Source organism: Rutilus rutilus, assembly GCF_951802725.1.
Source record: "Rutilus rutilus genome assembly, chromosome: 20".
Taxonomy (NCBI): domain Eukaryota; kingdom Metazoa; phylum Chordata; class Actinopteri; order Cypriniformes; family Leuciscidae; genus Rutilus; species Rutilus rutilus.
Window position 1 is genome coordinate 34,974,852 of NC_140225.1, and position 23,720 is coordinate 34,998,571.

Genomic DNA, 23,720 nt, shown 5'->3' on the forward strand with positions numbered 1-23,720 from the left:
TTGAGGAAAAACCTGACGCACATAATTCACATCTGTCACAAACATATTAATCTTTGTTTTCCCCTTGCAGTTTAAGCGGTTCACAGAGAACGTGTTACACTACTTTTCCAATGTAAACATTCGCTGGATCGCTAGATCTATCTATCTATCTACTTGCTTAATAATGTTGGGTTAAAAATAACCCAACATAGTGACCCAATAGCTATGTGTAACCCAATGGTTGGGGTAAAAAATAACAATTTTTTTTAATGTTTATATATACTGTACACACACAGACACACACATAAGATTTTTATGAGATTGTATACGATATATCAATCTTTCTATATACGATTTTATTTTTCTATTTATTTGTTAGAAGTGTGCTGCGGCGGGTTGTGCTCTTAACAAATTAATTTCAAATGCAACGTTTGAGTTTTGACGCGTCTGGCGTTCCGTACCGCGTGGCACGGTTAAAGCCTCGCATTAAAACTCTAGACAAGAAATGAACAAGCTAAATCTGCCGAGGGCGGGGCCTGTCACTAAGCCTCCTTCTGATAGGTCAAATACCTATCAGGAAGTGTCTTCTGATTGGTCATCGCCTTTTTTCTAACGATCACCTCAGTCGTTTGCGGTTTTACTTTTAATAATTTTCATCAGCTGCTATTCTGTTTTACTTCCATACGCACATTTAATAAGTTCCTCTCATTACTAGGCATCACATGCTGTTCCCTGTAAACCCAGCCCCGCCTACTCGAGTTCCGCATGTCGATGCGCACGTCCTCTCTGCGCATGCGCGCGTGTCGCTTCCGGTTCCTTCTCTTTCTCGTGTGTGATTGAGTCCGGTCGCACATGTCCATCTGCGCCTCAACACCAGAGATGCCGTCGCAGACCCTGCCTGAAGCCGAGCCCTGCACACAGATGGAGGAGGTGGAGAATGGCCTGCTGCTGCTGAAGGTTAGTTAGACACGTATAATCTCCAGATAATCTCACACTCGAGCGCTTTAACTGAGAGACTCGCGCGGATGCTGATGACGCAAACAAACGCGCGTTCACATCACATCATCACCGGACTGACAACCTCTCGTTATGTCACAGCAGTCCTGTTACTGTTACTGGTTCTGTTACTGTTACTGTTACTGCAGTGTTAAAGTGTGTTATTCCGAACCCAGACAGTGTACATGTGGGCTCACGTGTGTTAAAGTGCTGTGACGTGCGTCACTGATCACGTGAGAGCATCATGAACATGAATAACACGTGTGTGTTGTTTTGCTAGTGAGCCGACATGCTAACGACACATCGGGCGATTCCGACAGAATCAAATATGAATTAGATCGACATTTAAATATCGTTCATAAAGAGATGGTTAAATAAATCCACGTGAATGGAGAGGTTTAACCCAAGTCTTAATTTAGGCTTTTATTCGCATATAAACATTGATCAGTGAATGTACAGGAAGCACATCAGACACAGTACAGTGAGGATCAAACATGAGAGCCAATCAGGTTCGTCCTCGCGCGTCATGTGACGTTCACACACTTTCTTTCAGAATACAGTATATGCCAGGGACCATAAAAGAGTTTTCCATAGTTATGGAGCGATACCAACAGAAATCTGTATGCTTTCACTCTTCTACTGCAACCACTACTCTTCCTGAACCAAGAGAAAGGTAGAAATAATAATTAATATTAGAAATAAGAGAAAATAATATTATTTCTGTATCTCCTGTAATATTTTACTGGAATTATTTATTTCTCACCAAGGAAGTGTCTTTCATAATAATAAATACATTTTACCCTGTTAAATATTTTATGATTAAATATAAAATCATTTAGCCAAGTTCTCACAGAAACCGTTTATCATTTATTTCGATCATGTTTCTATACTGAACAACTATGGAAAAATATTCACACATTTATTAAAGATTATGTCCAGCAAGATATATCCATAACTTTCAAAGACATTATTTTTTGGATACTTTGATTTTGACCCCAATAAAAACAAAGCTTGCTTTGTGATAAGTGTAATTTATTTTCTTGGCAAATTTTATATACATAAAATGTAACTTCATCAACATCAAACCAGTTTTTCTTGTTGTTTTTAAAAGAATTTAAAATGTACTGTAACAATATTTCATCTTCAGTATATAAGACAGCAAGTAAAACAACCTCAATTTGTAATTACTTTAATTTGTACAGTAACTGATGTATAAAATAATATCTTGCACTCATGGCCTTTTTTTCTCTATCTTCTCCTATTTTTTAACAAATCATTGTTAACTTTTTCTTTTCTTCTCCTGTATGACATTGAACATATTGTTCATAAATATTGTGTGTATTGTATACAAAGTTGTATGTCATTAATGTCCTCTCTGTGCAGTTTGCAAGCGTAATGTATAAAAGGAGAGAAAGGTGTTTAGATGAGCTTATCATAAAGACGAGAGGAGCCTCAGGTGCGCTGCTCATCACTCTCTCTATCTCTCTCCAGAAGAAGAAAAAGAAGATGAAAGAGAAGGTGTTGGCAGAGGCAGAAGAGTGTGAGTCACCGGCTCCTAAAAAGAGGAAGTCTGAGAAGAGTGTCACGGAGACTCCGGATGAGAACGGGAACACGGACACACTCCACATCAAGGTAGCGTTCAGTTCATCCATATTCTCACTTTCCTCTCGCAATTCTCACTTTCTCTCGGTGGAGTTGCTTACAGTTTTGAGGTTTTCTCGTAATTTGGACTTTTTTTCATGCAATTATGACTTTTTTCTAATAATTCTGTCTCACAATTGTGACTTTTCATTGCAATTCTCACCTTTTCTCGCAATTCTCACTTTCCCTCGGTTGAGTTGCTTACAATTTTGAGGTTTTCTCGTAATTTGGACTTTTTTTCATGCAATTATGACTTTTTTCTAATAATTCTGTCTCACAATTGTGACTTAATCGCAATTCTCACCTTTTCTCGCAATTCTCACTTTTCCTTTAATTCTCACTTTTCTTGCAATTCTCACTTTTCCTCGCAATTCTCACTTTTCCTGTAATTCTCACTTTTCTTGCAATTCTCACTTTTCCTCGTAATTCTTACTTTTCCTGTAATTCTCACTTTTCTTGCAATTCTCACTTTTGAGTTGCTTACAATTTTGAGGTTTTCTAGTAATTATGGCTTTATTGCTCTTCTGACTTTTTCCTTGCAATTCTCACTTTTCTTGTGGTAATTCTGACTTTTCTGGTAATTCTGTCTCACAATTGACCTATGGCTAAGCCACGCCCCCTCCACTCACTCAGACAAACAGTCAACATTCGGTAACAGGCGCTATAGCGGTAGCTGTCACAGTAGGAGACATTTCACAGGAGGCAATTGATGATTTTTGGAGACAGAAAGATTATATATCATCTCGAAGTCACCAAAGGGGCCTTAACTGTACATTAGAGGGTTATATTAATAATTTCATTGTTGAGAAGGTCGATGAAAAGCTTCAGCTCCAGACAAAGATTTACAGGTCACAGTGCATACGTTATAGTTTGGTGCTATTTCACTTCAAACGCTCGCTTTATACGCGCGTCCTATTCGCTTTGGACGCGCGAATGGATTCAAAATGTTCAAGCGTCGAACTAGACGCGATACGCGCGAATTTGACGCTCTATTCGCGTTTGGTGTGAACGCAGCATAATGAACAGGCTGCGATGTCAAGATTGCAATGCTGGAATGAGTGTGTGTATCAGAGAGAGAGAGGCGCGGGCGCGGTCGAACAGTGGAAACATAAAAACATACTCCATTTTGTTCATACAGGACATCATTACAACTGCAAAGTATTTAGCCTACTTATATTTGTGTAAAACACAACACTGTGTCTGGCTATTTACAGAAACGTTAATGAAGCTAAGTGACATGATGTACAACGCAGCTAGAAGCTAGGCTAACGTTAGCTTAACGTTATGTTAGAGATGTTAAAGATAACGTTCAAATACGTTGTTGACTTACCTTAGAACAGATGTAGACATCCTTCTTTAATTGCGTTTAGTTGGTGTTGTGGTCTACCGCATAACTTAATCCAGAGCAGACACTTATCTCGGTTGAAATGTGGCTTGGGAAAGGGTAAAAAATACACACCGTAGCCCAGCCGCTCAGGATACCTAGTGTCGGAGTTGCATGTACCCCATGCACACCGTTTGACCATTTTAAACTTAAAATGACAAGAAAAAACATATAAAAACGAATGAAAACTGACTAACTGCAATGCATTTCAATGGATGTGGAAGCAGAGAATGTCTGAGTGTATGGTTTAGCTATGCGCACTGTGATTGGCTCATCGCGTTTGGGGGCGTGGCTTAGCCATAGGTCAATTGTGACTTTTTCTCGCAATTCTCACTTTTTCTTGCAGTTTTGACTTCTTGCAGTTTCGCGCAGTTGTTTCTCACAATTCTGACCTTTTTTCTCGTAATTCTCTTTTTCTCTTAATTCTGTCTTTTTCTCGTAATTCTGTCTTTTTCTTGCAATTTTGACCTCACAAATCTGAATTCTTGCAATTTATGAGTTTATATCTGACAATTCAGTTTTTTTTTTCTCAGAATTGTCAGATATAAACTCAGTTGTGAGGTATAACGCCTGAATTGTGAGAGTGGCGATGTCCTTCTTTGTGTGTTTATACTGTGTAATAAATGTCTCTGGTTTACGTGTGTTAATCTCCACAGAAGAAGAAGAAGAAGAAGACGACGAAAGCAGAGGCAGAGGCAGAGAACGGCAGCGCAGCGACTGAGACCCTGACGGACACACACACGCCCGAGACACCGGCAGATCCAGCACACACACACACACCGTCCAGCGAGGACTCGGACAGCGACCGCGAGACAGTGCGTTCACGGCTACTCCTCAGTGTGTGTGTGCGCGCGTGTCTGTTTGCTGATGCTCAGTGCGTGTGTGTGTGTGTGTGTGTGTGTGTGTGTGTGTGTGTGCGTGCCTCTGTTTGCTGATGCTCATTCTGTGTGTGTGTGTGGTGATGCTCAGTGTGTCTGTGGTGAAGCTCAGTGTGTGTGTCTGTGGTGATGCTCAGTGTGTGTGTGTGTGTGTGTTTGCTGACGGATGTGCTTGTTTCCACAGGAAACCCCAGAGCAGAAAGAAGGAGCTTTTTCCAACTTCAGGATCTCTCCCAACACCATCAAACTGCTGCAGGGTAACGCTAATGCTACTCACACACTCACTGCGCAGTCAAAGCGTAACGCTACTCACACACTCACTGCGTAACGCTACTCACACACTCACTGCGCAGTCAAAGCGTAACGCTACTCACTGCGTAACGCTAATCACACACTCACTGCGTAACGCTAATCACACACTCACTGCGCAGTCACAGCACACACCAGCGTATATTGAATTTTTCCCCTATTAAAGTGAGGATGTTTCTGTGAAAAGTAAATAAATGTACACTTGCATCTCAAGCTCAAGCAGCTTCTGAGAGACAAACGTGTGATATTAGCATTAATGCTGAATGATGAGTCTTTCTGAAACGAGCTTGACTGCATTATAATCAGCTTTATCTTCCAGTGTAAATGTGTAGTTTGTTGTGGAAGCTGCTGATTCACTCACACGTAATCAGCGATGTAACACTGAATACACTGAACATGTGGTGATTTATATATATATATGTGTGTTTCCTTCAGCGCGCGGTGTCTCATACCTGTTCGACATCCAGGTGAAGACCTTCAACTCAGTGTATGATGGGAAAGATCTGATCGGCCAGGCCAGGACCGGCACCGGGAAGACCTTCTCGTTCGCGGTTCCTCTGGTGGAGAAGCTGCAGTCTGACATGGAGGACCGCCGGAGAGGCCGAGCGCCCAAGGTCTCGCCCTCACACCACACACAGCAGCACAGCAGTGCATTATGGGTCCTGCTGCAAACGAGGGCTACCCACCTGGGCAGATGTTTTTTAGCGATGCGCCAATATTGGCTGATTATCTCAGCCTGATTACAGAAACAAATACTGTGGACAACTGCTTTATTTTACAACTTTAACTTACTAAATGTAGCCTCTTCTTGGAACCAGGTAAAGATTCCTTAAATCGTCAAATTAGACATAGAAAAAAAAAAGTTTGGTTCCGGTTGGTTGTCAGGTGAGGTCATGGGTCGGTAGGGAATTTTTATTTTATTTTTTTATAAAAAAAAAACATTTTCCCCCAGTGGCAGCAAGGGATAGGTAGGGTTAGGGGTGTGCCGGTTTCAGAAGTAGTGATGACCGTTATGACGTGAGTCAAATGTGACGGTTGCGTTGCGACGTTCGTCTGTTATAGGACAACTTAGTTTGAATAAACGAGCAGACACTGATTAGCTACTTGATCGCCTAAATTAAAAACAAAATAATAATATTTGTGTAGTGTTCAATGTTGTTATCGATAGAGATGTGCGGATGGGGTATGATTTCATCCGCAACCGCATCACAAAACTCATCATCCGCACCAACGTTTTCTGACCAGATTTCAAAGCCGCACCCGCCCGCCATCCGCTGGTTGTTTTGCGGTTGATGGACGATGCAGTGCTCTGCTGATGCGAGCCGCAAGAAAGCCCTGGTCTGTTCTAGAAAGGATGCAGCAAAGATGTTTAATGCTGATGTATGAGGCCTACGCTGAGTTTCATTCATTTACGATGAGATGCGCTCTAGCTCACGATGCAGTGCAAGTGAACGCGGCGCGCCGGCGCCTCTATGTCACGGTTATTATATTGTCTGCTATATTTGCTTTTTATTTATTAAATACATGCAATTGGTTGATGAAACATTTATTAAAATTGAGATACAATTTGTACAAAACGAAATTCGCTTTAAAGAAAGGCTTTCTACGAAGCAAAACTTAATGAAGCGGTAAAAATCATGTCTCCCGATATATTGCGCATCTTATGATCCCATCTTTTATTACAATTGTTTTTGAGCTAAAATGTAATACACATCATATAGGCTATATACACACTGTATATGTTTCCTTTATCAAACATGTTTGGGGCCAGTCAAGGGGTAATTAAACTGCACGATCAGTTATCGGTAATGAAACGTTGTTTATTATTGCAAATGTTTTTCATTTGTTTAATAAATCTAATAATGATGGTACATCACTATATCATAGTCATAGCTTTTATTTCTATCTCAAATGATTGGCGGTCGGTCAGGGGGTACTTGGCCTACACTCTTTAATAGACGTATTCACGTTTAAACACAATCTAAACAAACTATTATTCAATGCATTACTTCTATATAACTATATATTAAGTTGCTCGAGCAAGTGGCAAAATATTTAACCATGCACTTATATTAAAATCGCATTCATAAATAAATCTTGCATGTCACAAAGAACTTGTTTTTCCACCTCCACGAATGATAAAGTGTAGTTTTCCTTGATTTACCCGGTCTTGAAGTAAAAAGATGACTGAAAAATAGTAGTATTTAGTTAAATGCATTTATGGTGAGATTACTACATTTTATTTTATTAAATGCATGCGCTGTCACTTTAATTCACTTTAATTTAATTGGAGGACAACAGGCATCTTGCACCGCAAGAGTGCTGTACAAAAACGTAAATTATAGTTCGCCTCAAAGTTTTTTATTTATTTAATTTGTATTATTTCTTCCCCAAGCTCATAAAATTAATTTGGGTCGCACATAAATTGACAGGGTCGGTCGGAAACCGGAACCAAACAAAAAATTATTTTTTTAGGCCTTAGTCCAACCTTTCTTTCATATAAAATATTCTGTAACAAAAAATAATTATTATTGGAGCTACATGAACTAATGATGTTCTCCAGCAGGATCTGAGATGATCACACTTATTTACTTTACCTTGGTCGCATACTGACCTCATGTGGTGCATTGTGGGATTTTCAAATACTGTTTGCACTTGTCTTTCCCTGCCTGTTTAAAAAATGTTCATTCAGATGTTTGTGTGGTATAGAAGCTTGTTTCCGCCACAGAATAAAACATTTTGAAAGATAATTGCAAGTGTTTATCTCACAATTGTGAGTTTACATCTTGCCATTCTGACTTTATATGACTATATCTATATATCTCCCAGTTGCATGTTATAAAGTCAGAATTGCTTGATATAAACATGCAATTCTGAGGAAAAAGTCAGAATTTCTAGTTTATTTCTCTCAATTCTGACTTAACTCACAATTGTGAGAAAAGTTGCAATTACGTTTTTTTATTTTTCACTGTGTGGCGGAAACAAGCTTCCATATTTTGGTACGGTTTGTTTTTCTACAAAACGATTGCTCGCGCGTTTAAGCCAAAGCCTTCGGATCAGGAGGTTTGATTCTGCTAAGAGAGAAGAGTCGTGACCGGATGAATGTGTCCCGGCAGGTTCTGGTTCTCGCACCGACTCGAGAGCTCGCGATTCAAGTGTCCAAAGACTTCAAGGACGTCACGAGGAAACTGTCTGTTACGTGTTTCTACGGAGGAAGCTCATACAACCCGCAAGGTAGGAGTTTGATCATCATAACACTAGTGACTGTGACTGAATGATCAGTGAAAGAAACATGTATAGTTGAGGTGTAAATGGCTAAATTGGCACATTTAATAACTGAATTGTGGTGCATCAGTGGAAGCGATCCGCAACGGCATCGACATACTGGTGGGAACGCCGGGCCGGATCAAAGACCATCTGCAGAACAACAAGCTGGACTTGTCTCAGCTCAGACACGTGGTTCTGGACGAGGTGGACCAGATGCTGGACATGGGCTTCGCTGAGCAGGTCGAGGAGATCCTGTCTGCCTCCTATAACAAAGGTAATCGTGTTCACGTCGAGTCCCGGGAGAACTTCAGACGGATTTATAGGGGCTTTCGCACCGGAGGAACCTCTTCATCGTTCCTACAACTATTGGCGGAAGTTCCCGGATGTCGGCGTGTTCGCACCGCAGGAACTGGGAACGATTTTAGTTCTAGGAACTCTTTTAGGAGGAACTAATTCACTCCTCCTCCAGAGTCAGTCTGAACCAGCGCTATAGGAACTATCCGTGACATTAGTGTTCGCTGATTGGCCGAACGCACGCGACACACCAACACCCGCCATTTAAAAAAGCGAAACTCAGATTATAGCCTATATATTTACTCCAGAAACTAACTCTACGAACATGGAAAACAGTGATAGATGGACCTCTTAATCTTTACGCTGAGGAGAAAATCCAACAGAACTTTGAGGAGACCAAGAGAAACCTGATTATGTATTTCTGCTCAGCAACACTGGATATCAACACACGGCATACGCTAATAACTCTTCATTACTGTCTACTTTTATGTTTAACATATGTTAAAGCATTCTCTCTAATAACACATCAGCGCGTCAAAATAAGTCACAACAAGAAGCGTGTCTTGCGTCACTTCAGAGTTCCTACTGGCGGTGCGAATGCAACGGGAACCATTAGTTCTCGGGGAAACACCCCGGTGGCTCGTTCCTGTAACTGAGTTCCTAGAGCTATCCGGTGCCAAAGCCTCTTATGACTGAACGTTTCAGAAAGTGGCTTTGCATTTGTAAACAGTATTTCTGGACTTTTCCTCTCAGATGCGCAGGAGAAACCACAGACGCTGCTGTTCTCAGCCACGTGTCCCTCATGGGTTTACGACGTGGCCAAGAAATACATGCGCTCTCAGTTCATCCATGTGGATCTCATCGGGAAGAGGACCCAGAAAGCCGCCACCACAGTCGAGGTAACCGTGAACACGTGATCTCCGCTCATCGTGAGCTGTTTGGTCAGTTTCTCGGGAGGATTTTAAAGGAAAATCTGGGACATATTTTGTCAAAACAGCTTTTGACAATGATGTGACCAAATGTCAGTATTTATTAGGTAAACAACGTCAGATACAAAGATAATTCTGAAATCAAAACCTATATAGACAGAAAACATGGAGCTGCTAAAAAAAAAACTTAATTTTATTAATGCCTAAAAACACTGATGCTTTAAATCTGTCACAACATTTGTAATGAGATTTGAAGAGTGTAAACGCTGAAGACTTGCGCTCTGTAAAGTCAGTGCAGGTTTTCTCCTCTAGGTGGCGTTAAACACACACACACACACACACACTCTGATGGGACGGTGTGAAACTGCAACAGTCATTCATTCTATCTCGTCTGATGTTTTTCCAGCATGAAAAGGGTGCAGTGCTCACAGGACGAATTAAGCTGTTGCCAAAATAATAATTAACACTTAGTGTTGCAATAATGTCTGTCTCACTGTGAGAGTGAGCATGAAGAACATTATGATCTTTTTTTTTTAATTTGAATTTAAATGCAATATTTGCCTAGACCGGATTTTAAAAGATGCACCAGTGTTTTTATGAGGAGAATAAGTGAAAGTGAAAATAATTTTATTATATATACATTTTTGTTTTTGTTTATATATATCTATATCTCAACCTTTGTCTTATGGGTTTAGGTTTTAAAAGTAATGTTTGAAAAATAACAAAAGTTTCAATTTGCAATTTTGAGACGAAGTAACCTCTTTGTCGTAACCTCTATCAGCCAATCAATACCAGAGGCTGGCATTATGCAAATTAGCTACAAACATACACGGTTTGAGCAGTAAGTTAGACTGAATTACTGACTACTCGTTTCAGTTCAGAATCGATTCTTTCACTCCATTTATCTGCACTTTGACTTCTGAAACTTTGCAGACCATACTTTTTACATTCACAAACAGCTTTATATTACACACTACACAGAAGGAAATACCTGAAAAAGCATAATTGTTTTTAAAAGAAAAGTCCCCCATATCTGCTGTGTAAAGCACTTGTTGTCTGTCGCGCAGCACCTGGCAATCGCGTGTCACTGGTCTCAGCGGGCGTCGGTCATCGGTGATGTCGTCCAGGTGTACAGCGGCAGCCACGGCCGAACCATCGTCTTCTGTGAGACCAAGAGAGAGGCCACCGAGCTCTCCATGAGCACGTCCATTAAACAGGTGCGCCCACAGAACGCTAACACACTGACAAATCTGTAACACACATGAAACACGCCTTTGACACGCCTGTGATACACCTGTGACAAACTAATGACAAATCTGTAAACTCCTATAACACGTCTGACAAACCTGTAACACACGTCTGACACACCTGTAACAACACCTTTAACACACCTGTGAGACATTTACATTTACATTTATGCATTTGGCAGACGCTTTTATCCAAAGCGACTTACATTGCATTCAAGGTACACATTTTACATTTTGTCAGTTCTTGCTTTCTCTGGGAATCGAACCCATGACCTTGGCGTTGCTAGCACCAACGCTCTACTGTTTGAGCTACAGGAAAGCCCTGTAACACATCTGGGCTACAGAGACGCATGTAACACACCAGTGACACATCTGACACTTGTAACGACACGCTTGTGACATGCCTGTGACACACTAACACGCCTGTGAGACGCCTGTAACACTAGTGAAACACCTGACACACACTTGTAACAGCACACCTCACACACCTGTAATGACACATCTGTAACAGCACACCTGACACACACCTGTAACGTCACACCTGACGCACACGTAACGACACACCTGTAACAGCACACCACACACACACACACACACACACACACCTGTAACAGCACGCCACACACACACACCTGTAACAGCACACCTGTTACGACACATCTGTAACGGCACACCTGACACACACTTGTAACGACACATCTGTAACAGCACACCTCACACACACACACGTAACGACACACCTGACCTGACACACACCTGTAACGACACACCTGTTACGACACACCTCTAACGACACACCTCTAACGACACACCTCACACACACCTGTAACCTGACGCACACGTAACGACACACCTGACCTGACACACACCTGTAACGACACACCTGTAACGACACACCTGACACACACTTGTAACGACACATCTGTAACAGCACACCTCACACACACACACGTAACGACACACCTGACCTGACACACACCTGTAACGACACACCTGTAACGACACACCTGTAACGACACACCTGTTACGACACACCTCTAACGACACACCTCTAACGACACACCTCACACACACCTGTAACCTGACACACACCTGTAACGACACACCTGTAACGACACACCTGTAACGACACACCTGTAACGACACACCTGTAACGACACACCTGTAACGACACACCTGTAACGACACACCTGTAACGACACACTTAACACACACCTGTGCGTCTGCGTCTGCTGGTGTGTGACTCTGGGTTGTGTGTTTCAGAGTGCGCAGACGCTGCACGGAGACATCGCCCAGAAGCAGAGGGAGATCACGCTGAAGGGCTTCAGGAACGGCACGTTCGAGGTGCTGGTGGCCACCAATGTGGCGGCGCGCGGCCTGGACATCCCTGAGGTCGACCTGGTCATCCAGTGCTCGCCACCAAACGTACGCCAGCCGTTCTGTTCAACATCAGTTTATACTGCAGAAATATACTTCATATCTTTAAGGCCCGATCATTCTAAAAATAATAGTTATAGTTTTTTTTTTTAAGTCAGTCCACACCACAGTGATAACGACACAGAGGAATGATATCGTTGGAATCTTTAAGGATGTTTTTTTTTTTTTTTTTTTTTTGCTGATGAATAATATAATCAGAATCCATCCTGCTTTAAAGAGCTTTTAGTGAGACAGATGGCAAAGCTGAAAACAAAACTTATAATAAACAGAACAATATTGTATATAGTTTAGTTGTCTTTATAGTTGTTGTTGCTGTCTAGAACGGGCCTATTAGCGCACGTTTACTTGTTTCGTTACCCGCTGCCACCAGTAGACCCTGTTGATGGATTCTTTGCTCTGTAGTTTGTAATGATGTGTTTAGTGTTTAATTCTCCTGTTGTAACGAGCTTGATCTGCACACGCAGGACGTGGAGTCGTATATCCACCGGTCGGGCCGCACTGGCAGAGCCGGGAGAACAGGTGTGTGCATCTGCTTCTACCAGCGCAAGGAGGAGAACCAGCTCCTGTATGTGGAGCAGAAAGCGGTGAGACGTTAATCCTCTAACTGGTTAATGTAGGTTAACCAACAAACAATAAATGAATGTAATGTAATTTGTGATCAGACAGGCATGAAAATGTAACTTTTTTTTTTCTGCAGTCCGTAACTTTTTTGGGTTGAAAATTATTCAAAATAAATTTTAGAGCAAGTACATAACCAGCCAGTGTTCAAAACTCTCTGCTTGCCTTAGCTCGATTCACAACGGTAAGCTTGTAATAATGTCTTTAACTCCAGTTGTACCGGTGTATTTCCGCGGGAAATTCGAGTCTTTGCAAGAAATGTCTTTGCGTCACATCTGTACTCATAAAGTCACATCTGTACTCGTAAAGTCACATCTGTACTCATAAAGTCACAACTGTACTCGTAAAGTCACAACTGTACTCGTAAAGTCACATCTGTACTCGTAAAGTCACAACTGTACTCGTAAAGTCACATCTGTACTCGTAAAGTCACATCTGTACTCATAAAGTCACAACTGTACTCGTAAAGTCACAACTGTACTCGTAAAGTCACATCTGTACTCGTAAAGTCACATCTGTACTCGTAAAGTCACATCTGTACTCATAAAGTCACAACTGTACTCGTAAAGTCACAACTGTACTCGTAAAGTCACATCTGTACTCGTAAAGTCACAACTGTACTCGTAAAGTCACATCTGTACTCATAAAGTCACAACTGTACTCGTAAAGTCACAACTGTACTCGTAAAGTCACATCTGTACTCGTAAAGTCACATCTGTACTCATAAAGTCACAACTGTACTCGTAAAGTCACAACTGTACTCGTAAAGTCACATCTGTACTCGTAAAGTCACAACTGTACTCGTAAAGTCACATCTGTACTCATAAAGTCACAACTGTACTCGTAAAGTCACAACTGTACTCGTAAAGTCACATCTGTACTCGTAAAGTCACAACTGTACTCGTAAAGTCACAACTGTACTCGTAAAGTCACAACTGTACTCGTAAAGTCACATCTGTACTCGTAAAGTCACATCTGTACTCGTAAAGTCACAACTGTACTCGTAAAGTCACATCTGTACTCATAGTCACAACTGTACTCGTAAAGTCACATCTGTACTCGTAAAGTCACAACTGTACACGTAAAGTCACATCTGTACTCGTAAAGTCACATCTGTACTCGTAAAGTCACATCTGTACTCGTAAAGTCACATCTGTACTCGTAAAGTCACATCTGTACTCGTAAAGTCACATCTGTACTCGTAAAGTCACAACTGTACTCGTAAAGTCACATCTGTACTCGTAAAGTCACATCTCGTAAAGTCACATCTCGTAAAGTCACATCTCGTAAAGTCACATCTGTACTCGTAAAGTCACATCTGTACTCGTAAAGTCACATCTCGTAAAGTCACATCTGTACTCGTAAAGTCACATCTGTACTCGTAAAGTCACATCTGTACTCGTAAAGTCACATCTGTACTCGTAAAGAAGAGTCTGGGCTAGTCGGCTATGAGTGTGAGGATGCTGGAGATTTGTAGCCTTTTCTCACAGCACTTGATATAATTAAACTTAGCAATTTGATGGCGGATCCAGAAAGGTTCAAACGACAATCACCAGTGACAACAGACTTTCGACAAGAGACTGTAATCGGCTCATGCGAAAACAAGGATGAATATCGGAAGGGCATTGAATGTAGTCACGCAGTGCTGATGTTGTTTACATTAACAATTTGAGAACAAAGTATAATTTGCACGGTATGACGTGATATGATAAGCGATCGTTAGATTTAATCGGCGCGATTTACTGCAATGCTTTTTTCCCTTTAGTTGGTCAGTACAAAAGTGAATGTTACTTGTTCAGATTTGCACATTTTCTGGTGAAAATTCTTTTGTTGGTCATACTTCCAAAAAGTAGGATCTGTGATTGCGAATGCCAGTATCCGCACCACTGGCGCGGTGATTGACAGCCACACATTCTCCTCAAAACACTGGATTCATCCGCGCTGTGCCGAGACACATCCCACGTAAAGTTGATAATTCCGCAAATAACTGCAATTGCAGATTTCTAACAGAGATGGCGACAAAGAGGAAAACTACGGACTGCAGCTTTAACTTTCTGAATTTTAAAAACAGTGACGACATAATTCTAAATGCTTAATTTCCCCCAGACCCTCATCAAGCTTTAAATCTAATCATTTTGCTTGTTTTAATATAGCAGTGTTTATGACAAGCCTTCCTAATATTGTGAGGTGTAAATAAATGGTCTCACTTTATATTAGGTGTCTTTAACCTCTATGTACTTGCATCAGAGTTAGTTATGCACAATGTTCTTATTGTGTTGATGTTGTAAAACACGTATGCTGATATCGAGGTGGATTCGGGTCAGGCTAGGACTGGTTTGCTGGTTATGTGTATGTTTAAGGGGTTAGCAGTTTCATTTTAGATGTCATTAGAGAAATTTAAGAAGTTTAAGTATTTAAAACAAATTAAGTACAATGTCAAAACATGAATGTAGACAATAAGTGCACTGGATCAAATCATTAATTTAAATGTTAGTACATAGTAGTCAAAGACACTTAATATGGTGTCAGTCTAACAAATTATGTTTTTTTTAATCGTTAAATCTTGTTCACCTCCTTCAGGGAATCACCTTTAAACGGGTCGGGGTCCCGACAGCCAACGAGATCGTCCAGTCCTCCAGTAAAGACGCCGTCAGGTCAGAGACCAAACATATGATGCACATTAGTCTTCAATGTTCTGACACTTGCTTTGAACAGAGGCAATGCTGATGCTAATTCAAAATATATCACGTTAAATGCTATGAAATAGTCAAACCAAAATTTATTCAGACACCTTCAACATTTCTCACATTATCACAGTTTATTCCCTATAGTTTAGAAAATGGTAGTAAAATATGAGCAGAACTCAGTTGATATTTGACTGGTTTTGTCCGTCCTTCTGTTAGACTGTCTCACACATGAATTATGTTGAATATCTGTCAGCTGTTAAATTTAACTACACAATTAGATAATACCAGTTTAGCTCAACCAATCACCAAGCAATGCTTCATTTTGTTCAGTCTGTGTGTAAAAAGAGCATTAGCAATTAAAGAAAAAACACTTCAGCAAAACATGATCAGCTCAAAGTGTCCGAATCATTTTTGCTCCCAAATTTGTATAAATGTCTGTGATTATCACTCAGATGAGCTGCCTCATGTACGCTGGTGTGTGTGTCTGTTTATCGCTCAGATGAGCCGCCTCATGTACGCTGGTGTGTGTCTGTTTATCGGTCGGATGAGCCGCCTCATGTACGCTGGTGTGTGTTTATCGCTCGGATGAGCCGCCTCATGTACGCTAGCTAGTGTGTGTTTATCACACGGATGAGCCGCCTCATGTACGCTGGTGTGTGTTTATCGCTTGGATGAGCCGCCTCATGTACGCTAGCTGGTGTGTGTTTATCACACGGATGAGCCGCCTCATGTACGCTGGTGTGTGTTTATCGCTCAGGTTCCTGGACTCTGTTCCGGCGTCTGCAGTGGAGCATTTCCGCGCTGCGGCTAATGAGCTAATCGAGGCGCGCGGGGCGGTGGAGGCGCTAGCAGCAGCGCTAGCTCACATCTCAGGAGCCACGAGTCTCGAGCAGAGATCACTCATCAGCTCCGACGCTGTACGTCTCACACACACTATCCCAACACTATATCACACACCATATCATAACGTCACACACTATATAATTTATTCCTGTGATCAAAGCTGAATTTTTGTGAGCGAGCGTGTGAGTGAGAGTGAGTGTGTGTGTGAGTGAGTGTGTGAGAGTGTGAGTGAGAGTGTGAGTGAGAGTGTGAGTGAGAGTGTGTGTGAGAGTGAGTGTGAGAGTGAGAGTGAGTGTGAGTGTGAGAGTGAGTGTGAGTGTGAGTGTGAGAGTGAGTGTGAGAGTGAGTGTGAGAGTGAGTGTGAGAGTGAGTGTGAGAGTGAGTGTGAGAGTGAGTGTGAGAGTGAGTGTGAGTGTGAGAGTGAGTGTGAGAGTGAGTGTGAGTGTGAGAGTGAGTGTGAGTGTGAGTGAGAGTGAGTGTGAGTGAGAGTGAGAGTGAGTGTGAGAGTGAGTGTGAGAGTGAGAGTGAGTGTGAGAGTGTGAGTGAGAGTGAGTGTGAGTGAGAGTGAGTGTGAGTGTGAGAGTGAGTGTGAGAGTGAGTGTGAGAGTGAGTGTGAGTGAGAGTGAGTGTGAGTGTGAGAGTGAGTGTGAGAGTGAGTGTGAGAGTGAGTGTGAGAGTGAGTGTGAGAGTGAGAGTGAGTGTGAGAGTGAGTGTGAGTGTGAGAGTGAGTGTGAGAGTGAGAGTGAGAGTGAGAGTGAGTGTGAGAGTGTGAGTGAGAGTGAGAGTGAGTGTGAGAGTGAGTGTGAGAGTGAGTGTGAGAGTGAGTGAGTGAGTGTGAGAGTGAGTGTGAGAGTGTGAGTGAGTGTGAGAGTGAGTGTGAGTGTGAGAGTGAGTGTGAGAGTGAGAGTGAGAGTGAGTGTGAGAGTGAGTGTGAGAGTGAGTGAGAGTGAGTGTGAGAGTGAGTGTGAGAGTGAGTGTGAGAGTGAGTGTGAGTGTGAGTGAGAGTGAGTGTGAGTGAGTGTGAGAGTGAGTGTGAGAGTGAGAGTGAGTGTGAGAGTGTGTGAGTGAGTGAGTGTGAGTGAGAGTGAGTGTGAGTGTGAGTGCTCTCCCAGTGATGGGGAATCGGTGTGTTCTCTCTGAATGATTGTGAACGGTCTGCTGTTCTCTCAGGGATTCGCCACCATGACTCTGAGCTGCTCTCAGGAGATGCACAACATCGGCTTCGCCTGGCGAGGCCTGAAGGAGCAGCTCGGAGAGGAGATCGACGAACACATCCGGCGGATGACCTTCCTCAAGGGCAAGAAGGTGCTCACGCTCTTCACACACTCCTCACACACACACACGCTCTTCTCACGCTCTTCTCACGCTTACACACGCTCTTCTCACGCTTACACACGCTCTTCTAACGCTCACACACGCTCTTCACACACGCTCTTCTCACGCTCACACACGCTCTTCACACACACTCTTCTCACACTCTTCTCATGCTAACACATGCTCTTCACACGCTCTTCTCACTCTTCTCTCACTCTTCTCATGCTTACACACGATCTTCACACACTCTACACACACTTTTCACACGCTCTTCACACGCTCTTCACACACTCTTCTCATGCTTACACACGCTCTTCACACACTCTTCTCACACTCTTCTCATGCTTACACACGCTCTTCACACACTCTTCTCACACTTCACACACTCTTCTCACTCTTCTCATGCTTATACACGCTCTTCACACGCTCCACACTCTTCTCACTCTTCTCACACTCTTCTCATGCTTACACGCTCTTCACACACTCTTCTCACACTCTTCTCATGTTTACACACGCTCTTCACACACTCTTCTCACACTTCACACACTCTTCTCACACTCTTCTCATGCTTACACTCTCTTCACACACTCTTCTCACTCTTCTCACACTCTTCTCATGCTTACGCTCTTCACACACTCTTCACACACTCTTCTCACACTTCACACTCTTCTCACACTCTTCTCATGCTTACACACGCTCTTCACACACTCTTCTCACTCTTCTCACACTCTTCTCATGCTTACACACGCTCTTCACACACTCTTCTCATGCTTACACACGCTCTTCACACACTCTTCTCACTCTTCTCACACTCTTCTCATGCTTACACACGCTCTTCACACACTCTTCTCACTCTTCTCACACTCTTCTCATGCTTACACACGCTCTTCACACACTCTTCTCATGCTTACACACGCTCTTCACACACTCTTCTCACTCTTCACACACTCTTCTCATGCTTACACACGCTCTTCACACACTCTTCTCATGCTTACACACGCTCTTCACACACTCTTCTCATGCTTACACACACTCTTCTCACACTCTTCTCATGCTTACACACGCTCTTCACACACTCTTCTCACTCTTCTCACACTCTTCTCATGCTTACGCTCTTCACACACTCTTCTCACACTTCACACACTCTTCTCATGCTTACACACGCTCTTCACACGCTCCACACTCTTCTCACTCTTCTCATGCTTCTCACACTCTTCTCATGCTTACGCTCTTCACACACTCTTGTCACTCTTCTCACACTCTTCTCATGCTTACGCTCTTCACACACTCTTCACACACTCTTCACTATACACACGCTTCATGTGTATCATGCTTGATAATTTATCTATGTAGGTTAAACTACACATTATGAATATTGCTTCTCACCGAATCTGCATAAAAATGGTCACACTTTACAGTAAAGTTTCATTAGTTAACAGTTAATATATTAACTAACATGAACATACAATGAGCAATGCAGTATTTATCATATTTTGTTAATATTAGTTAATAATAATCCAGATGTTCATGTTAGTTCACAGTGCATTAACTAATGCTAACAAATACAACCTTTGATTTTAATAATGTATTAGTAAATGTTTAATTGAATATTAACTAAGATTAATAAATGCTGTAGAAGTATTGCTTATTCTCAGTTCATGTTAACTAAGGTAGTTAACTTAGTAATCTAATGTTACAAACTGGTGTGTTGGAACACACACACATTCCTCTGAACACAGAAACCTGTTATTGTCATTTATAAATGTAGGAAATGAATAATAATCCCATTACAGGGACTTCTCACTGCAGGATTTCTAATACAGCTGCAAACGTTTGGAGGCTATCTTAAGCAAAATGGTTGAAAGCCCATAAATACAATTACATGTGAATATTACTATATAGAAATATTACTTTTGACCACAAGGTGGCGCTGACGCACCGGAGGAACCTCTTCATCGTTCCTAGAACTATTGGCGGAAGTTCCCGGATGTCGGCGTGTTCGCACCGCAGGAACTAGGAACGATTTTAGTTCTAGGAACTCTTTTAGGAGGAACTAATTTACTCCTCCTCCAGAGTCGGTCTAAACCAGCGCTATAGGACCTGTCTGTGACATTAGTGTTCGCTGATTGGCCGAACGCACCCGAAACACCAACACCCGCCATTTAAAAAAGCTAAACACAGATTATAGCCTATATATTTACTCCAGAAACTAACTCTACGAACATGGAAAACAGTGATAGATGGACCTCTTAATCTTCACGCTGAGGAGAAAATCCAACGCAACTTTGAGGAGACCAAGAGAAACATGATTATGTATTTCTGCTCAGCAACACTGGATATCAACCACACGGCATACGCTAATAACTCTTCATTACTGTCTACTTTTGTGTAATAGTTCTATCTAATAACGTATCAGACAGGAATGTTGGTCAGATCGTAACCTAATGAACACAGAGAATGCGAGCGCTGTTTGTTTGCTCAGGCTCTTGCGTTCTCAAAATAAAGGTCCGAAATAAAAGTCACAACAAGAAGCGTGTCTTGAGTTCCTACTGGTGGTGCGAATGCAACGGGAAAACGTTCCTAAGGGAACCATTAGTTCTCGGGGAAACACCCCGGTGGCTCGTTCCTGTAACTGAGTTCCTAGAGCTATCCGGTGCCAAAGCCTCTAATGACTGAACATTTCGGAAAGTGGCTTTGCATTTGTAAACAGTATTTCTGGACTTTTGCTCAGACTCAAAATAAATTTGATTTTAAAATGATTTTGTCTATCAATGCGAAATCAGTAACTTTCTGCTGGCATGGGCTGAAGATGATCCGGCTCGAATTTGATAAATCTTACAAGCGTTCAAATAAAAGTATGTTGAACTTTTGAATGCAAAGCTTTCTTGTGCTTTAGTCAACTTTGTGCTCCTTTTTTTCTCCTTGCCCAGACCTGACTAATCATCTATGATCGCTTTATCAAGGACTTGTTGCAGACCTATGTTATTGTTAATATATTACATTATTTTCAAATATACTGAATGTGAAATACTTCTACATCACGCTAGAATGTACACTCTCAATGAGACTCAACGTTCTGCTTCTGTTCTGAAGAGTTTGTGTGGAAATGGTCTTGATGTTCTGTTGGGAAAGATGCAGTGTGTAACGTGTGCTGTGTTTGTGTTTCTCTCAGGGTGTGTGTTTCGACGTCCCAGCTGCTAAACTGAAAGAGATCCAGGTATGTGTGTTTGGAGTCGTTTGTAAAGCGAGACTCGAGGGACGTGTCCGTACAAACGTCCAGCTGATTCCCGTTCCCCAAGCCACTCGCTCTCGGGTTTCACCAGCGCAGGCTTGTCAACAGACACACGCGTGTGTGTGTGTGTGCGTGTTCGCTGACTCGGCTTGTTTCTGTCAGTGTTCATTCTGACAGCAAATTCTGATTTTGTTTTAGTCATAGTCTTTTGACTAAAATGGCATTTTCTCACATTTCTGACTTTTTATTTAAGAATTAACTCCTGTCCCGCATCAAGCGCATGCTAACTCTGTCCCGCATCAAGCGCATGCTAACTCTGTCCCGCATCAAGCGCATGCTAACTCGTGTCCCCCCGCATCAAGCGCATGCTAACTCGTGTCCCGCATCCAGCGCATGCTAACTCTGTCCCGAAACAAGCGCATGCTAACTCTGTCCCGCATCCAGCGCATGCTAACTCGTGTCCCGCATCAAGCGCATGCTAACTCGTGTCCCGCATCAAGCGCATGCTAACTCGTGTCCCCCCGCATCAAGCGCATGCTAACTCTGTCCCGAAACAAGCGCATGCTAACTCTGTCCCGCATCCAGCGCATGCTAACTCTGTCCCGCATCCAGCGCATGCTAACTCGTGTCCCGCATCAAGCGCATGCTAACTCGTGTCCCGCATCAAGCGCATGCTAACTCGTGTCCCCCCGCATCAAGCGCATGCTAACTCGTGTCCCCCCGCATCAAGCGCATGCTAACTCGTGTCCCCCCGCATCAAGCGCATGCTAACTCGTGTCCTCCCGCATCAAGCGCATGCTAACTCTGTCCCGCATCAAGCGCATGCTAACTCTGTCCCGCATCCAGCGCATGCTAACTCGTGTCCCGCATCAAGCGCATGCTAACTCGTGTCCCGCATCAAGCGCATGCTAACTCGTGTCCCCCCGCATCAAGCGCATGCTAACTCGTGTCCCCCCGCATCAAGCGCATGCTAACTCTGTCCCGCATCAAGCGCATGCTAACTCTGTCCCACATCCAGCTCATGCTAACTCTGTCCCGCATCAAGCGCATGCTAACTCTGTCCCGCATCAAGCGCATGCTAACTCTGTCCCACATCCAGCTCATGCTAACTCGTGTCCCGCCGGCACGTTATTCAAACGTGCGCATCATCCACACACACATCAGTTCTGACTCGATCTCTTACCTAATCCTCCCTACCGAACATTTCCATCTAGTTTTGATCCGTTGACGAAAATGTCAACAGTTTTTTGTCATTCAAAACTGTTTTTTTTTTAGTTCTCGTCTCTTTTTCGTCTGAAATTTCGTTGACAAAAATAATGCACTTAAAGGTGCAGTGTGTAATATTTAGGAGGATCTGTTGACAGAAATGCGATATCATAATCATAATGATGTTTTCAGTGGTGTATAAAGACCTTACATAATGAACCGTTATGTGTTTATTAGCTTAGAATGAGGCATTTCTCTCTACACACACCGCGGGTCCGCTTACATCCACATGTTTCTACGGTGGCCCTGAACGGACAAACGTGTTTCGTCACTGTTGTTCTTCGTGTAAAGAAGCTTCAGCTAAAGTCAGCGAATAAAACACTGACACAATGATGAACAAGTCACAATAATATTCACAACACATCGTTTCACTGAATAATTAAGTAAACCTTATTTCTTAATTTATCTTTGTAAAGAAACCTCATTGTTTAAGTGGCTACTCTCTGCTGTCTCAGACGACGACATCACTTCCTGTCGGCCACCGTAACTTCTGTTGGATGCAATTCGCAACCTCACCACTAGATGCCGCTAAAACTCTCACACTGCACCTTTAACATCAGCTCTGACTGAACCGAACATTTTCGTCTAGTTTTTATTCGTTGACAAAAATGTCGAAAATTTTCGTCATAGTTATTGTCATTCAAAACTGTTTTTTATTTAGTTTTTGTTTCGTTTTCGTCTGTGACGAAAATGATTGGTCAAGGAAGTGAAGGCTGTTTTGTGTGTGTCTGCAGGAGAAATGGCAGGACGGCCGGCGCTGGCAGCTCGCCGTCGCTACAGAGCTCCCCGAGATGGAGCAGAACACACGTCTCACCGGCGAGCGCACACCTGGAGGCTTCGGGGGATTCGGTGGACGAGGAGGAGGACGAGGAGGAGGAAGAGGAGGAGGGGGAAGAGGACGATCCTTCGGCTTCAAGGGCAACAACGGCTCCGGTGGGAAACGGGGACGAGGAGGCGCTCAGAAACGAAGCTTCAGTCGGGCGTTTGATTACTGATGGAGGACTGTGATGGTCTGACGGACTGTCGTGTTTTTACTACCCTTTCATTCATATTCACTCTTTACTGGAGTGTTACGACACATTAAATAGGCTGATTGCTTTTACTTGCAGTTGTGCTATTTATATGATGAACTCCACTGATATTAAAGTGGTTGAAACTACACCGACTGTTGCTTTTTCTTTGTTCACAAGGTGCTCAGATTCTCTGGCTCGTATTCTTACATGGGCTTGAATGAAGTGTGACTTTGCAAACCATTTTTTTTCTTTCATTTTACTAGAAAATAATCAAATTATACTGTAACATGAATCATGAATCATAATAGAAAAAGAGAAAAGCCTTATTTTACAGTCTAACCTAGGGAAGCTTGTTTCCACCGTGGGAATAAAGTTAAAAATCCTTT

General features: G+C 42.6%; 1 protein-coding gene across 3 annotated transcripts; it reads left to right on the forward strand.

Annotated features, from left to right (window-relative positions):
- The first annotated feature begins 772 nt into the window (after positions 1–772).
- Positions 773–23,482, forward strand: ddx21 (DEAD (Asp-Glu-Ala-Asp) box helicase 21). Of its 3 annotated transcripts, none has more exons than XM_084391430.1 (16): positions 773–936; positions 2,467–2,607; positions 4,657–4,815; positions 5,063–5,135; positions 5,623–5,801; positions 8,304–8,421; positions 8,543–8,728; positions 9,502–9,647; positions 10,745–10,894; positions 12,188–12,349; positions 12,826–12,945; positions 15,560–15,633; positions 16,424–16,583; positions 17,680–17,814; positions 20,996–21,040; positions 23,056–23,482. In XM_084391430.1, the coding sequence occupies exons 1-16, from the start codon at positions 832–834 to the stop codon at positions 23,314–23,316; spliced, it is 2,214 nt and encodes a 737-aa protein (XP_084247556.1). In that variant the 5' UTR covers positions 773–831; the 3' UTR covers positions 23,317–23,482. The 3 variants fall into 3 exon arrangements, with proteins under 3 accessions (XP_084247556.1, XP_084247557.1, XP_084247558.1); XM_084391431.1 differs by having other exon boundaries at positions 4,660–4,815; XM_084391432.1 differs by having other exon boundaries at positions 4,666–4,815.
- Positions 23,483–23,720: the final 238 nt, after the last annotated feature.